At 34.5% G+C, this 18263-nt stretch overlaps 2 protein-coding genes across 2 annotated transcripts; one reads left to right on the forward strand and one right to left on the reverse strand.

Annotated features, from left to right (window-relative positions):
• Nucleotides 1-481: 481 nt before the first annotated feature.
• HELRODRAFT_186029 (hypothetical protein) lies at nucleotides 482-3529 on the forward strand. The gene is made up of 4 exons (XM_009028861.1): nucleotides 482-758; nucleotides 1575-1789; nucleotides 1903-2075; nucleotides 2183-3529. The coding sequence occupies exons 1-4, from the start codon at nucleotides 595-597 to the stop codon at nucleotides 2336-2338; spliced, it is 708 nt and encodes a 235-aa protein (XP_009027109.1). The 5' UTR covers nucleotides 482-594; the 3' UTR covers nucleotides 2339-3529.
• Nucleotides 3530-3743: 214 nt separating this feature from the next.
• HELRODRAFT_180074 (hypothetical protein) lies at nucleotides 3744-15070 on the reverse strand (the record flags this gene model as incomplete). The annotated part of the gene is made up of 27 exons (XM_009028862.1): nucleotides 3744-3798; nucleotides 4788-4995; nucleotides 5178-5302; nucleotides 5399-5501; nucleotides 5678-5866; nucleotides 6155-6337; nucleotides 6454-6587; nucleotides 6793-6868; nucleotides 6946-7021; nucleotides 7095-7292; nucleotides 7398-7493; nucleotides 7576-7664; nucleotides 7735-7809; nucleotides 7866-7970; nucleotides 8190-8272; nucleotides 8345-8397; nucleotides 8531-8586; nucleotides 8723-8758; nucleotides 8849-8968; nucleotides 9140-9310; nucleotides 10155-10275; nucleotides 10342-10469; nucleotides 10800-10856; nucleotides 11032-11259; nucleotides 12690-12791; nucleotides 13096-13163; nucleotides 14928-15070. 27 exons carry the CDS (start codon nucleotides 15068-15070, stop codon nucleotides 3744-3746), a joined length of 3078 nt encoding a protein of 1025 aa, XP_009027110.1.
• Between the last annotated feature and the right edge of the window lie 3193 nt (nucleotides 15071-18263).

An 18263-nucleotide genomic window follows, 5' to 3' on the forward strand; every position in this document is an offset into this window, starting at 1 on the left:
TTATAATAACTCAAATAATAATGCAAATAATATTTATAATGATAATACAAATAAGAAAGATAAGATGAGTAAAAATAGATGAAAAAATGTTGCGCGAGATAAACATAGAAGCCTCTTATGAAACGAGAAGTTATTACATTTCACAAGAATTTTGTTCTTATTTTTATGTTTAATGCGGATTTTTTCAAAAATGTACCCGTCAAATATGTATTTTAAAAAAGTATTCATAATTATATTGCAAATTTTGTTAGTTTTATTGTGTTTTTTGATGATTTTTTCAAAATTATCATAAAAAATGTTTATTAAACATTCAAATTGTAACTATTAATATTATAAATTTGTAAATTAATTATTTAAAACTCTAAATTTGTATATACATCGTATAATTTTATCAATTTCTTTTAATTTATTAATTGTTGTATAAGTTTACCATATAGAAGTTGTAACTTCAGAAAAGCGCTATAAAATACTTGCTTTGTGACGAAGTGCTATATAAAATTTTGCCATCCCTTTCTTCCAACAGCCATATTGATTGAAGAGTCCTTTGCTCTGTCTCGCTATTAGTTTTTGTTTTAAATACCGCGAAATAAAAAAATGTCTCGGTCGGACGGAAAAATTTACATCGGCAATTTGCCGCCAGATGTGAAAGAATCCGACATTGAAGATTTGTTCTACAAGTTCGGAAAAATTGCGGTCATAAACCTGAAGACTCCCAGTGGCCAGCCGCCATTTGCATTTGTTGAGTATGACGACCCAAGGTTCGTAAATGAATGTTTAATAAAACTTTTTATATTGATTTTTAGAAATGATTTTAAATGCTGTTTACATGAAATTTCAATATTTAATTTTAATACTAGATTTTATTCCAAATTTATTTCAAAATGGTTTTGTAAAAATTGTAATTGTAGAATCACTGACTGATGGATGATCTATCAGGCAGGATGTTGCATTTATGATTGAGGAGTTGGATCATTTGGATCCGCTAACTAACTTCAATTAGGAATTTGGTGGTGATGTGATTTTAGGAGGAGGACGAGGAATATTAATTCTAAGGAGGATGATAAGAATTAAATCGTTAATAATGTGAATAAGGATCCTAGCTTTTTGAATCGACCACCTTCTTTCATTATTGTTACATTGCTGGACTGGCAATCTCTTGACTGTTTTTCATCGCTACACCCTATTATGCTAACATTACTTGCTCCTTATTTTTTCATATAAAATGCACTAATCTAACTAATGCAAATGAACTGCTAATCTAATGGAGGATCTATACTAAGGAATTTGTGAGGAGGATAAGGATCAGGATAGGATTTTATTTGGAGGTTATTTTTTTGTATGTAAAACAAAAAATTATATCCCCCAGGTGTAAATGAGATGTTTTTTCATTCTTAGTTATTCATTGACAACTTTTTCATTGTCCGTTGTTCATCTTCGTTATATAGAAATCTCCATATAAGCATATTTATACTGTTTGATGACTAATGTTTTTATGCTGTCTGGATTTACATCAAACCTCCTTGACTATCCATCCTTGAATAATAATTTCATAACACAAAACCACATCATAACAGGGATGCGGAGGATGCCATACATGACAGAGATGGTTACAATTACGACGGGTACACCTTGAGAGTTGAGCATCCACGAGGCAACAGGTCAGGTGGAGGAGGAGATAGCAGGGGCAGTGGGGGCAGCAGAGGATATGGAGGAGGAAGGGATCGCGGAGGTGGAAGCAGACGTGGAGGAGGTGTCATGAGAAGGTCAGACTACAGAGTTCTTGTGTCAGGTTTGTTGGACATTTATTCATTTTTTAGTTTTTTTCAATTGTTTTTGGCTCTTGAAATTTATTCGAATGTTTAATATTTATTAATACAATTAATAATAATATAAAAATTGTAGGTTTGCCGAAGTCTGGTAGCTGGCAGGATCTGAAGGACCACATGAGGGAGGCAGGTGACGTCTGCTATTCTGATGTCTTCAAGGATGGTACTGGTGTCGTCGAGTTCCTCAGGTACGACGACATGAGATACGCTGCTCGGAAACTCGATGATTCAAAATTTAGATCGCACGAGGTTTGTTTGATTTCTGTGGGTTACTTGATCAGTTGGTTGGCTGGTTGATTAATTGATTGGTTGGTTTCCTAATCTCTCACAAATTCGATGCTTATTTATTCCTTCAGGGAGAGACGTCACACATACGAGTGAAGGAAGATTACAGCAAGAGCAAACGTAGCAGAAGCGGGTCGAGATCTAGAAGTAGGTCAAGGTCAAGAAGTGGCTCAAGGTCGTACTCCAAAAGGTCGCGGGGTAGTCCCAGCTACTCGCCAAGGAGATAAAGATCGTCGTGATTGTAATTGTAATGATAGTAACAGTTGTAATGGAGCAGTAACTGCAGTACTGGTGATGATAATAAGAATGATTGCTGTGATGTTTACAGGAACTGTGTGTGATTACAATATCATTATTGCCTAACATACATACAAATAGTGATGATGATTGGGATTGTCTCTAGTTCAGTTAAATATGTTGTGATGCAGATTATAATGAGATATATTTCTTCAATTGAAACGATGAATTTGATGCTTCCATTTTCATATTTATAAATACATAGGTTATGGGTATATAGATACATAAAATTCTAGATTTAACATTATATATATATTGTTTGTGTGAGTTATGCATTTGTTTATATCAAATGAAGTTTACATGGATGCATCAGCTTAAAATCGTCTACACACACACACGTGTATATATATATATAGTTTATCAGCTGCTATGGCTATTACTTTGATTTTTATCATTGAAGTTTTAATAATGATTTTTAAACTTTTTGAGTTTAAATACTATTATTATTGTTAGGAACTATGGTTTGTAATGAATGAATAAGTAGATAACTGCCTGCCTGCCTGCATGTTTATTTTTCTATTTTATTTAATTGAAAAACGTATTATAAAAAATATAACAACGATATAGTATAGAAAATATAGTTGTGATGATTGAAAGGTGCTGATGTCATTTGTGATGCTGTAGAAATGACATTATGGTGTGATGATAGCGAAAGGCTGAATTGTGTGTGGCGTAACGATGACGTCACATGTGATGGTGTTGTGATGATGGTGATGATGATGGTAAAGATGCATGTATAATAAGTACTATCACAGACGTTTCACGAGCACAACATTGGAGTGTAAATTCGAAATAAAATATATATCTGAAATATCAATAATGTATAGTCGTTTCAATTTTGAATAGATAGATGGAAAGAGAATAATAAATGAATGAAAAATAAATGTATACATAAATAAGCATAATATGTGTGTATGTATGCCAATGTATGTGATTGTATGGGTAGTTTTTAATGCTAATATAAATTTTGAGCTTTTAAATTAGAATTAGGTGCAGTTATATATATATATATATAAGTGTGTGCTTTAAATAAAATAAAAATTTTTAACTTGGATTCTGATCGGAAAATATAGACCTTTTTTAAAGAAAAAAGTTAAAAATTTTACCATCTAAACTTTAAAGTGTTCACATATGTATATGTAATTTATGAAATCTACAGAATTTCTAGCGTTGGATAGTTTTTGATTACATTTCTCAATATTCTTGTCATAATTTATTTCATTAACGTTAGAATAATATACAGTTTTCCAATTCATTCTCGAGTGTATAGGACCTATTTCTATTTTTCAATCATCTTCAGCACTTGTTGCAGTTTATCTAGAGAATTCGTATAACTCAGTACTTGTTGCCGTTTATATAGGGAATTTTTATAACCCAAGGCTTTGTTTCTCTGATTTGCATTTATCGTTATTATTGACGTTGTTAATTTCACTGTCCTCATTATCGTTAGTTACTACTGACTTTGTTAATTTTACTATCTTCCTTATTAATTTCTAGAAGTTCTGTAGATTTCATAAATTACTGCATTAATTATGGCCTTTTACCAGCATATGTATATATTTATGTATGCGTGTATATATATGTGATGTTTGTATGTCGTTTGTATAAGAATCTATATAATGTTATTTGAATTGTTTCCAGATCGCGAGTATATATATTTTTGCTGAGATAATTTAACATTGTATAATTTTTTAAAGTGTTCAGATGAGTATGTATGCTTGTGTGTATGTATAGGTATCTGTCTGCTTGTAGATCTATATTGTGGTATAGATCTTGGTATATGTTGTTCGTTTATGTCTGTATGTTTGTACGCTACCACAACTCAGACGATGGATCGATCGATAGATAGATTGATTGATTGGTTAATTGATTGACTGATTGGTTGATTAATTAATCGACCAGTCGATTTTTTAATTGTCCGGTTGATCAATGCGTTTTTTTTTAAACTTGTTCATATGTTGACTGAGATGAGACGAAAATATTAATGCAGATATGAATTCAAGTTATCATTTTTCTCAAGTATGAAACTCTCATTCCTCTTCCCTGAATCTCAAATTGGTACCTACTCTGGCTTATCTGAGTTCCCTAGAAGCACCTCTCAGTATGGCCCACCAAGATCGCTCCTACCCACCCATTCACTTGCCCCCGCGACAAACTCTTTTACAGTTTGAACCGAAGTACAAGAGGGATTTTTTGATCATCGGTATATCAATAAGGAAGATCATGATGATGACCAGTGAAACGATCGTTATGGCCACTCCAGCTATCATGTCACCCTTGGCTGCCTCCACAACCGTCACATTGGCAACTGTTGAGATAGCTGGGTGGTTGGTTGGTTGGTTGAATGATTGGTTGGATGATTATTTGCTTGATTGGTACTTTGAATACATCAGCATCATCAACAGCGTACCAACGCAGTCGGGAACAGCTGGAAGCCAGAGTCCGGCGGGATTGCACGAGACGATGATGGAGGTGTCTTTAACGTCCTTGAACTTCTTGCCGGTCGAACAAGTTAGGTTCAGAAGGCTGCCCACGCTGGAAGTGAAGTTGGTGGAGACGTAGGAAAGCATCGGGGTGCATGTTACCGCTGGAGGTTAGGGCCGGGTTTGGGGATTCATTTGGAAGGGGTGATTGGAGGGATTAATAGTTGAACAAATAAATGTATAAAAAACAGTCAGAACGTGGTAGATTTAAATCTTGTTGGTAATAAATAATGAAAATAAAACTTTGAAAAACTGAAAAGGTGGAAAATGTAAAACCAACGCAGACAGGTCCTCCATTTTTTCGGATCAGTGACAGCCGCCTCCACCGTGCTCCATCTGCCGTTCTCGCCACATCTTATTATCAGGTCGTATCCATCCCTTCCGAACCAGTACCCATTCAGGCATTCATACCTGAGAGAGTGTTTTCGATTAAGTTCGGAAAGATGCATGCTCACGTACACACATACATACAAACAAACACATATGCATTCATACATGCATACATACAGGCATACGTAAACATACTCAATGGTGTGGTTGAATGTCGTGATTATGTCTTCCGTAACAATGTATGCCTTCTCTACGGACGGGACTAAACCGCAATCTACGGCTGGTGAGTATGGAAATGATGATGTTTGTTATGATGATGATGATGTTCGTTATGATGATGATGACGTTCGTTATGATGATGATGGTGATGATGATGTTCGTTATAATGATGATGATGATGCTTGTGGTAGTGATGATGAAGTTGGTGACGAAGATGACGTATAATAAAAAACCAACCAGTGCATTTGACATCCACAGACCAAGTGCCGTCAACCTGGCAAACAACTGAAATGACATTCACCTTGTCCATCCCTTTGACGTAATGACCGGGGGCGCAAGAAACTGTCATGGCGGTCAAGTAGGGCAACTGTGATTCCGAGGTGTTCCAGTAGGAGTTAGAGATGTTTACGACTGGACAAGTTACAGCTGTGTTCAGTTAGGAAAGATTTTCAATGATTGGTTAGATTGCTTGCTTGATTGATTGGTAAGATGGCTTTGTTAGATGGATTGATTGATTGGTAGAATGGCTTGGTTAGATTGCTTGACTGATTGGTAGGATAGCTTGGCTAGATTGATCGTTTGTGATTGGCTGGATGATTTTGTTAAGATGACTGTGAGTCAGTTATTGTAGCCATTTTGACCAGTAATTAATAGTTTTTTGTTATTTCCTCAGAAGATATCCTCACAAAAATGACGTGGCCAAAATTTACTAACGAAAGCACTTTGAATATTTAGCGGGCGACCAGTTGGATCCATCGCAGATGATTGACATGCTGGTGACCGCCTTCTCGAACCAGTAGCCAACGTCGCAAACGTACGTCACGTTCGAATTTTTGAGAGCCAATATGGAAAGCGGCGTGGCGAAGGGAATTGTACCGATTGGGTCGCAGCGATTGGCTGTCAAATTTAAATTTCATCAATATAAATTATGATAATGAGGAATGTTATTTGACCAATCAAAAACGAAACCATGCTTATTTTCCTAACCGATCAATAAATTAACACTTATTAACCTCCACAATGAACGTTATCGAAATTCCACTGTCCGTTGTCCGTACATTTGAGGTGCCGTAACTTGGTACCATCGTCAAACTTCTGGCTTTGAACTAAGCACGTATATTGAATGTCCGTCATGAATGGATAGGGCCTGATTGGTTTGTTGATTGGTTGTTTGGTTAATTGATTGGTTGATTGGATGTATTACAATGATTAGATTTGAATAAGCGAATGACTGGCATTTATTTAATTGATTGAATGAACAACTAATTAACTGAAACAGAAATGCTAAATATAGAAACAAACACGTCATCTAATTATCTAAATTCTCATTGGCCGAATAAATAACCAATAACCTGGTTGGAAACTCGAGTGGATCATAGTTAGCAACTGAACTTGTGTCGTTCTGGTGGGGGTTGGTGCAGATCACATCTGCACAATAGTAATAATAATAAAAATAATAATAACAATAATAATGATAGTAATGATAATGATAAAATGTAACCTACCACTACAATTTTCGACAGTATCGTTCCACATCGCCGAAACCAGACCGGTTATATTGACTTCTATGCATTCATACATCTGATGATGATGGTGGTGATGATGATGGTGGTGGTGATGGTGAGGGTGGTGGTGTGGTGAGGGTTATGATAACCTTGTTAGTTTTGAAATGCGGGAACATGAAGCCAGGTTCGCACTTGGCCGATAATACGGTGCCGTATATTGTATCTTTGGTACTTAATTTTACTCGATCGGTCACTATCATGTCGTCACAAAATAGGGCTGTTGTCGTGATGATGACGATGAAGATGAGGATGACGTTGATGACTGTAGTGGTGATTGCGTTGTAACTCTAATGATTGGTTGTCAAGTGATTATAGGTGAAAAGTTAAACAAAAATGTAGCGCTCTATCATTTTGTTTTTCACAAAAATATTTTAAAAAACGGAAATAGAAACGTGCCCACCATTGCAAGGTTCTATTTCCGGCCAACTACCATTCTCTTTGAAACACGTGACCGTCTGTTCGGATCTTCCGTCAGGAAATCTGTGACCCTGATAACGATGATGGTGATGATGATGATGACGGTGATGATGATAATGATGACGAAGAAGATGATGATGATGATATAACTACTTTGAAGCATCTGTAGACGGTGGTCCCAATATCCGGATAATATTTCGCAGTTGTATTGTAGATGACCAGAGGACTCACACATCCGTAGGCTGTGTGATGATGAGGATGGCGACGCTGATTCATTCATTCATTCATTTATCCATTCATACATTCACTCACTGCATTCGGATGGCGGTGCAACAAGTGTGGGCTTCCCATTCACAGACGTGCATTTCGAACATTCCTGCTTTCCACCTGAGAATGAATGAATGAATGAGTGAGTGAATAGACCCACAAAAAAACAAGTTTACCATTTCTGAAAAATTTCGGAGCAGCGCTGCCATCATCACTTGGACAAATTTTTTCTATTATCTGAGACGGTTTATAAACCGTAGTTGAGCTTGAACAGTTTTGAGCTGTTGGGGTAAATAATATAAATAAATTATGTTAATGAGGTTGGCTTATGGATTGTAATAAATTACGTTAATGAGGTGGATTAAGAATATTAAATAACTACAAACGTAAGGGTGAACAACGTTTTCACGAAGTTAAACTCGGTGAAATAATGATATCCCCATCAACATCATAATCATCCCCACCATCATCATCATCACACCATTATCATCATAACTCACGGACACATTCTGGAACAATAGAACCCCAATCGTATTTCTGACATATCAACGTTCGAACTTTTTCACCGGAAGAGAAAGCATAACTGGTGAAGATGAGGATTGGGATGATGGTAATGATTGTGATTATTATCATCATTACAAATCAAATCAATAACCCAGTGTTGCAGGTGTATATAACAGCCATGCCGAGTTGGTCTTTATAAAGTGCCTGCAATGATAATAATTATTATTACTACTACTACTGCTGCTGCTGCTGCTACTATTACTACTACTACTACTACTAATATTTCTACTACTAATCAATAATTAATAATAATAATAATTTTTATAATTATAGTTACTTGTTCGGCGTTTTTAACTTCGGGTGGACTCCAACATTGCATATCGTACATGGGTGCTATCGACAACAACAACAGCAACAATAATTATTATTATTATTAATTATAAATATTACTGCTGTAATAACCATAATAATTACTAAAATAACAGTAATAATAATAACCATTTTATTATAGAATGAAACGAGATGATACCTGTAGTTGGTGGTATGCCTGTTGGCACGGTGATATCTGTAAAGTAATTTTTTATTATAAACATTTAATGAAAAATATTTTTCTTATAATTATATATAATTATGAAAAATTAGGGATAATTATAACCTGTGACACGATTATTGTTGTTCACGTTCACAGGATTCTCAACGATGAATTGTTTGACTTGGACATTGCAGAGCTGGTAACTTGAAGTATCGGCCCCGTTCATTATTACGTAACATTCGACTGATTATCAATTTTTTCGAGGACAATTATAACCGTAATAATAATAATAATTATTATTATTATTATCATTATGGTTATTGCAAGAACAGAAAACTCAAAAATCTGACAAATCTCGACAAAGCCGACAAAAAAGCGACATTAAGTATGACAAAGAGGCGACAAAATACCGACTGATGTTGGTGATATTCCTGACGACAGCCGCCATGCAGTCGACGATTCCACACGCGCAGTAAGCTTTGCAGTCGACTTCACTTCTGATGTTGTCGGCCACAATGAGGCCACTACTACATTTGTACGTTGTGTTGTAGAAGACGTTGTTCGTGCTGCAGAGCTCAGAGAGAACTGTGAAGGTGAAGATGACGATGTTGCTGTTTTTGTTGTAGTTGATGTTGTTCGTGGAATTTGTGCTTCATCGTCGTTCTCACTACCATTTCATCATCAAACAAATACAAACAGACACAAATACACACACACAAACACACACACGTACATGCACACAAACAGGCATACACAGAACAAAAAACAACATAAAACATAGATAAATAATAATTTATACATAAATAAATATTTTATGACCCTATTCGTTCGTTTGTCGTTCGTCGCTAAGCAACCACACGTCAAACAATTCTTAAACAAATGAAAAAATAGATAGATCGTGAGATGAAAGAGAGAAAAAAGAAGAGATGGAGAGAGAGAGAGAAAAAAGAGAAAGAGAACGGAAGAAACAGTCAGAAAGAGAAAAAAGGAGAAAGGGAGAAAGAGGAGAGAGCTGACAACGAGAAAATGAACGTGACCGACAGAACAATTGAAAAGAAAATCCGTAAAAAATAGTAGGTAAGCATAAAGACAGAAAGACAGAAAGGAAGAAAAGAATGAAGAGAGATGTTCAGCAGGAGAGAGGAAGAGAGAAAAAGAAAGAAAAAGATAAAGGTAGAAAAAGAGTGAAAAGAATACCGATTTTTTCGTTGGCTTTTCGTATTTTTAAAGAACGTTTGCTTTAAAAAAGTGTACTTCTATAAATAGTTCTGTGAGCTGATAGTGAAGATTGTGGCAAATATGATGATGAACACATACTGTACACACACACACGCACACACACAAACAGACAGCAGGCACACATACACACACACAAACAGACAGCAGGCACACATACACACACACACACACACAGACATTACACGCATACTTGGTTTAGTGCAGGTAGTTGTATCAAAGACATAGACAGACGTAGCAGTTGAAGTGGTCAGGGCCGACGTATTGACCTCCTTATAATAAACACCGCACACTCCGCTGCCAGATCTAGAAACCTGAAATCAGGTTAAATAAAAATCGAATCAAATTGAAAGCGAAAGTGAAACTACAAATAAAACTACCTGGAAAGCCAAGCATTGAAAACTCGAGTTGCAAGCTTGAAAGCATTGGACCGGAGTATGTGGTTCGATCAGGTATATGATGTCGAAGGAGTATGAAACTTTTGCATGCAGGTTGAAACAGGGGAACGCTACGTACGTACGTGCGTGTATGTTAGTGTGTGTGTGTGTATTTGTGTGTGTGTGTGTGTGTGTTTGTTTGTCTGTATGTATACGTACGTACGTGTATGTTAGTGTGTGTGTGTGTGTGTGTGTGTTTATCTGTATGTAAACGTACGTACGTGTATGTTAGTGTGTGTGTACGTATGTTAGAGATGGCTGGTTTGATTAGTAGATGAATAAATGATTGGATGAATGAATGAATGAATGGACGAACGAATGAATTAATGAATGAACAAACAAATGAATGGATGAATGGATAAATAAATAGTTTGAATGAAATAAAAGAATGAAAATCGAACCTGGGTCGACGTAATTGTCAATGGAAACCGGCTGAGTTGTTGTTGTTGTTACAGCGGCTGGATCGGAAAGAATTCATTCAATTTATTCGTTAAAAATTATTCAAATAACTAAAATATGAAATAATATTATCAAATACAAAAATTATAATTCAAGATATAATATTATATAAAATAATTAATTGATAAATTTCTAAAATACAGAAATTCTTTCTCCCCAAACGCAAACACGCACCGGTTATAGTTGAACTAACAGCAGCTGTAGTAGCAGCAGCCGTTGTAGCGGCTGTAGTGGCAGCTGTAGTTTTAGTAGTAGTAGTAGTAGTAGCAGAATCGGCCGTCCCACTTGCCCCACCAGAACCAGCTTGGGCAGTTGTAGTAGTAGCAGCAGCAGTAGTAGAAGTAATTGTTGATGTTGTTGTAGTAGCGTTAGTTTGTGCCAATGTTGTTTGAGTTGTTGTCGCTGATGTTGATGTTGTTGTAGTTGTTTGCTGTTTTGTTGTTGTTGTTTGTGTTGTTGTGGTTGTAGCTTGCTGGGTTGTAGTAGCTGCAAAATATAATATCTTTGTTTGAATATTTCTTTGTTATATTTTTTATTATCATTATTACCACAAAGGCATTATTATTTTCGTTATATATTATAATATGAAAAATATGAAAAACTCGTATTTGAACGAATCCAAACATCATGGCATAAATTCATTCATCATTCAGTTACCCATTCATTCACTCATTCATTCATTCATTCATTCATTCATCCATCCATTCATTTTTTCACTCGCACACCCACACAAACATTATGACGTAGTAAATAAATAACATCAATAAGCAATCAATAAATCTACAAAGGCATAAACAACGTTCAATTCATTGAAGACAGACACACGCACGCACGCACGCACACACACACACACACACATACATACATTCATGCATGCATGCATACATACATACCTACATACTACATACATACATACTACATACATCATACATACATACATACATACATACATACATACATACATACATACATACATACATACATACATACATACATACATACATACATACATACATACATACATACATACATACATACATACATACATATATACATACATACATACATTCATACATACAAACATTCAGAATCACAAGATATCGATATATTTCAAAACAATAAGCCTGTGACAATGTCCTCCTAGTAAAATCAGCTTCCCATATTAAGCCTCATAGTTTTTGGTCTTTCTATCTCTTTCTCCTTTTCTTTCTCTCTGTCTCTCTACCTCTCTCTCTCTTTGCATTTTGATATTCACATACATGCATACACGCACACGTCCACAATATGCATCTTCATCGTACAACACCCGTGCATCCTACTCGTACTGATTCAGTCAACATGTTCCATTACAAATTTACAAGAATTTATGCAAATTTACGTTAATTAGTATGTTAATTTATGCAAATTTATGTAAATAAATGAGAGATTGAATGGAACTATTTACTTCTTCACTACTCACTCATAATGGTCGTCGTAGTCTCCAATATTTCAGCTGTGTAAAATGTAAAAAATTATTTAGTTTTTTGACTTAATGAATGAATGAATAAACGAACGAATGAAGGAAAGATCAGTGAATTATGAATGAATGAATGAATGAATGAACGAATGAACGAATGAATGAACGAAAGATTGATGGAACGCGTAACTGATAGATGACAAAAATTGGAAAAATGAATTGTCGTGCGAACGAACAAACGAACAAATGACTGAATAAAAAAATGAATGAAGTAGTGAATAAATGAATAAAGAAAAGATTGAGTGAATGATTGAATAAAGAAAAGAATGAGTGAATAAACAAGCAGATGAAAGGATAAGCCATCAATAAAACTCACAGATATTGAAACAACCAATTGGCGAGTAGAGAGTATCATTGCTACTCCAACAGCAACCGTAATCGTTGCAGCATATTTCAGTTATGTTGCCGTAACCGCAATCTGTTTTAACAGGGTTGGGGTCCAAGAATAAGGATGTACAATTATGAGAATTAGTACATTGTAATAGATGAATAAATGAATGAATGAATGAGTTATTTTTACATTGTCATATATGAAAATGATAATACATAAACATATATAGCACATCAACATGATTACGAATTCTGTATTAAGGGGGGTCCAAGAATAGGGATGTACAGTACACTCATGAAAACCGATACAATTAGGGAAAATTAGTGTTTCATAACATGTTTATTAATGTTATAGTGTGATTGAAATAAAATTTGTAAAACTTTTTACAAACCGTCTTGACTTTGAACTGGGAAGATGGAGTTGAAAAAGTTCGAAATAACGAAGATAATAACGAAGACCCTGAGAAAGTGCCACGAAAAATTATATTTATTTGGAGACATCTTGATAGTTTATCAGTTTTCCGTCAATTTTTTTAACTTTTTATTTTAATTTGGTCGTTTTTTTTATTAAACGAATTAAAAACGTTTGGTTTAAATGAAAGAAAGCTGGATTTAGTTAGTTAATATTACTTTAAATAATTAATTTAAAATGCTACGACATTAAGAAGAATGAATAGTATTATTTTTCAATTTCTTCTTATTTTTCTTCAAACCTAACTTCTAGTAAGCAATATAAAATGTTCTCAAGGACGATCCCTCATCAGTTTAATTATAATAATCTTATCTATACATCTATAACGATTTACCAGCAGAGAGTAATAAATTTGCCATCCTAATTATTAATAATGCCTACGAAAATATCTATAATAGCATTATCAAATAACTAAAATTAACTCTAAGACAATTTTTTTGCTTATAACAACCTCTCACTCTTCGTATATATATATATATATATATATATATATATATATATATATATATATATATATATAAATATATATATTACAATTTATAAGCCTATAACAATATCATCATAATCACTTGTTGTTCTCAATAACATTAATGATAATGACGATAATAAAAACCTTACTAACATTATTAACAACAAATAATAAACACAGTAATAGTAATAAGAATAAATAATAATTATAAGAGGAAGAGGAAGAAAAAGAAGAAGAAGATGATGATGATGAAGAAGAAGAAGAAGAAGAAGAAAAAGAAAGAATTGTAGGTTTAGTTTATATCGACATTCAAATTTAATAATATTATATTTTGCAATATCAGGAAAGTATAGTTGTCATAATAATTATTAATATTGTTATTATTAATATTGTTGTTGTTGTCGTCGTCGTTAAGCAGCCATGCTGATCGTCATCGTCGTCACCACTCCATCAGAATAATCCCGTCATTGTTGCTATGATTATTATCGTTATTGTTGTTATAATTATTATTGTTATTGTTGTTGCTATTATTATTGTTGTTGTTGTCATTATAATTATTGTTATTATTGAGCGTCACGGTCGTCGTGGTGACGATCAACAAAAGATACTAAATACGTCTTCTTGTTCAGGACGCGTGTAAACTAATCAATGGCACAAAAATGTGAAGCAACAAGTTGTAGTGGTAGTGATGGTGATGATGACGACGACGACAACAACGAGGATGATGATGAATATTAAACAGCATCATCATCATCATTATACTATCGTTCCTATATGCTTAAACGACGCCAAAACTATCGAACTTTTTGAATGACATTGACAGGATGGTGGAATGACGACGGCGACGATGATGACGATGAAGATGATGGTGGTAACGTTGGTGATGATAATGATGATGATGTTGTTGTGGTGTTTGATGATAACGACGACGATGATGGCGATGAGTTGGTTAGTAAACTTTTATTAACTTTTATAACGGACAATTTGTTATTGGTGAATGCAGGCGAAAATGACGATGATGATGATGATGTTGTTGCTGCCGCTGCTGATGATGTTGTTTCTGATGATGATGATGTTGTTGTTGTTGACGACGACGAAGAAGAAGAAGATGAAGACGATGATGAAGAAGTTGGTGCCAAAAAACTTACGTCTTTATTACAATGACTCTGGCGCGATCGATGATGATGATAATCATAACTGTCGGACTGATGAAGATGATGATGATGATGAGTAGGAGGAAGAAGATGAAGAGGACGACGATGATGATTTTTTTCATCTAAAACCTGAGCGGAACAATCATAAACAAAATTCTCAACGTCGCTATCTTCAAACCTGCAAGAATTAAAATGCGATTTTTTTTTGGAAGCGACAGCAGTAGCAGCAGTAGTAGTAGCAGCAGTAGTAGTAGCAGCAGTAGTAGCTTCATTATCATCATTATAACAGCTGTTAACAGTAGTAGTGGTTAAATCATTACTTCGATCGTATTCGCATTTATAATTATTCATATAGTTATTACTATTATTGTCGTTACTATTATAGTAACAACAATAATAAAAGTTATTATTATTCTTATCATTATTTATTATATTGTTATTATAGCAATAATTATAGGCGTAGTTATTATTATCCATCAAAATATGATCACCGCTCTGACGACCCTGCAGTATTTCATTTTTCACTTCCTCAAAAGCATTCATAGTTGTAGTTTTAGTAGTAGTGTTGTTGTTGGTGGTGGTGGTAGTAGTAGTAGTAGTAGTAGTAGTAGTGGTAGGAGTAGTAGTAGAAGTAGTTGTTGTGGTGGTGGTGGTTGTGGTAGCTGTAGCTGCAATATAAAACCCGCCATTTAATAGGAACATCGATCTGTGGTAATAATTTGAGTATTCGAGTTTAGTTAGATGTTCATCGTTCTCTAATTGGAAGGTGCTAGATGGGAGGTACGTCTGCGAATTCGGGTGATTAATATCAAACTTATTCGAGAGTTCGTTGTTGCTATTGTTGTTGTTGCTGATGATGTTGTTGTTGATGGTGATGTTGTACAAATCGTTGAGGAAGTAATAGTTGTAGTTTTGTTTGTTGTTGTTGTTGTGGGTTGTGATATCATCATCAACATCATCATCATTGCTATTGTTGTTTATGTTGATGTTGTTTCTATTGATTGCCTCTGTATGCAAATCCATAGATAAAAATTTGTACACATTGTAGTCGTTGTGGTTTTTAATGTCTACGCTGTTGTTGTCCATGTTGTCTATGTTGTTGTTGCCAATGTTGTTGTTGTTGCTTAAATGGTTGCAACAGCTGTTGTAGTAATGGTAGTTGTTGAAAAAATTGTGAAATGAGTAATCGTGCAATGAGTGATTGTTGTTGTTGTTGATGTTGTTGTTGTTGTTGTTGTTATCGGAATTGAATCTACAATAACTCTTGTTAGGTTCATCATCGTCATCATCGCCGTTTATGTTATTATTATCATCAATATTGTTGTTATTATTATTATTGTTATTATTGATGATGATGTTGTTGTTGTTGTTGTAATAGTAACGATTATTATTAGTATTACTATTGCTATTGGTGTTGTACTTATAATAATGATAACAATCGTAATAATTGTTGTAATATATTTTAAAGTAACTATCATCATCATCGTTATTATTTTTATTATTTTCGTTGTTGTTGCTATTGTTGTTATTATTACTATTATTGTTGTCATTATATAGCGCTAAATAACTATGGTCGATTGGTTTGTACGTAGTTGAATCGTACGTATTATAATAGCTCGAATAGTCGATGAGGCTATTAATGTTGTTATTGTTGATATTATTGTTGATGTCGTTGCTGATGTTGTTATTGTTGATGTTGTTGTTGTTGTTGTTGTTGTTGATGTTGTTGTTGATGTTGTTGTTGATGTTGTTTATTTCTCTATACGGTGTTTTTCTCTTACGAACAGTTTGTAAATAGTCACGCATCTGATGGCGCGGTTTTCGTAGTTTTGTTTTACTGTTGTTATTATTATTATTATTGTTGTTGTTTTTGTTGATATTTTTGTTGATGCTGTCAATTTTGTTGTTGTTGTTGTTGTGTGACGTTACTTCGTTTACCTCTCGAAATTGTTGTTGTGGTTGTTTTTTATGTTGATGTAGTTGTTGCTGTTGTTGTTGTTGCGATATCTGTTTGTCTTTCACTTTATTTGTTGTTGTTGTTGTTTTTAATTTGTTTTTATTATTGCTGTTGTTGCTATTATTATTATTATTGTTATTGTTATTGTTGTTGTTGTTATTAATGACATGAACATCGTCATTGATGTTAGAATTGGTAGTTGATGAAATTGGCGATGACGATGATGGCGATGATGATAACGCTACTGCTGATGATGAAGAAGAAGATGATGAAGAAGAAGATGATGAAGAAGAAGATGATGAAGAAGATAATGAAGATGACGCTAGCGATGATGATGATGTCGTCACATCAAGTGCATAGGGCAGTTTGAACTCTGAACCCCGTTTTTTGAAGAGGTCAACGCCTTCGTCATCACTAAATATTCATAATTATAATTATTTATATTATAAATAATATTGTAAATAATATATATTTTGGTTTCATGCAGATAAATACGTTTTAACATCAGATGAAAAATATTGTTTCGTTATTTGTTAAGGTAACAAGTGATTCGAGCGAGCGTCCGGCCAGCATTGTCATTATCACGTCAATGTTCTTCATGTATTCTTCACCATGTTCTCAGTAACTTCTTGGAAATCATTGCCATCATCTATCGCCAACTTTCAAACCCAGCACTCGTTTCCAAGAGGAATAAGATTCCAAAAGCCACAACAGTTCAGCAAAGCCTCACGATTCATATAAAACACGAATTTTTCCTACTTTCTTAATTCCTACTTCTCATTTTTTCTTTACAAAGTTATTTCTGACAAACTTTTTCAAACAAATTTCCAGATAACTTGTCGATAACGCGATTCTTGGTTTCTCGTTTTGATGAGAAATGAAGCCCTGATTGGTTGCTGTTGTACTGTGCGAAGATGCAACTAGAAATTACTATTTTTTCATTATCGCCATCTTCCTTTGCGTTTCAAATGGGATGGAAGATAATAACGATCGTGAGAAACTAAAATTGATGACGAGAATTGATGGTAACGATGATGGCGATGATGACAATGATGATGATGAAGATGATGCAGATGATGGTGATAACTTACGTCAATTTCCGATAGACAGAACTGATAAAATCAGGCCTACTGTTTTTGTAGACAACTTTCGCACTTGTTTGCAACCAAATGAATTTATAATCTTTGGTAACAAAGCGGTAGGCTATCAAACCGGAACTTCCTGTTTTTATTACTGCATTGGGATGAAGTTAATGACAATGATATCATCATAAACAACAAAATTTCATCCTCACCTTCAACATCGTTGTCCTCAGCGCAACAACATCGTCACCACCACCATCGCCATCATCATCATCATCATCATCTTCGTCACCATCAGTATCATCATCAAAACGTACGTTCTTGATGAGCGCACGCATAATAATTGAGATCGTCCGGATGTATCAGCTGATACCCGCTTATTGAGGCCAGTTCTCGGTCCGTATAGCCGAATAGCATCTTGCCTCT

Source organism: Helobdella robusta (genome assembly GCF_000326865.2).
Source record: "Helobdella robusta unplaced genomic scaffold HELROscaffold_59, whole genome shotgun sequence".
Classification (NCBI taxonomy): Eukaryota; Metazoa; Annelida; class Clitellata; order Rhynchobdellida; family Glossiphoniidae; genus Helobdella; species Helobdella robusta.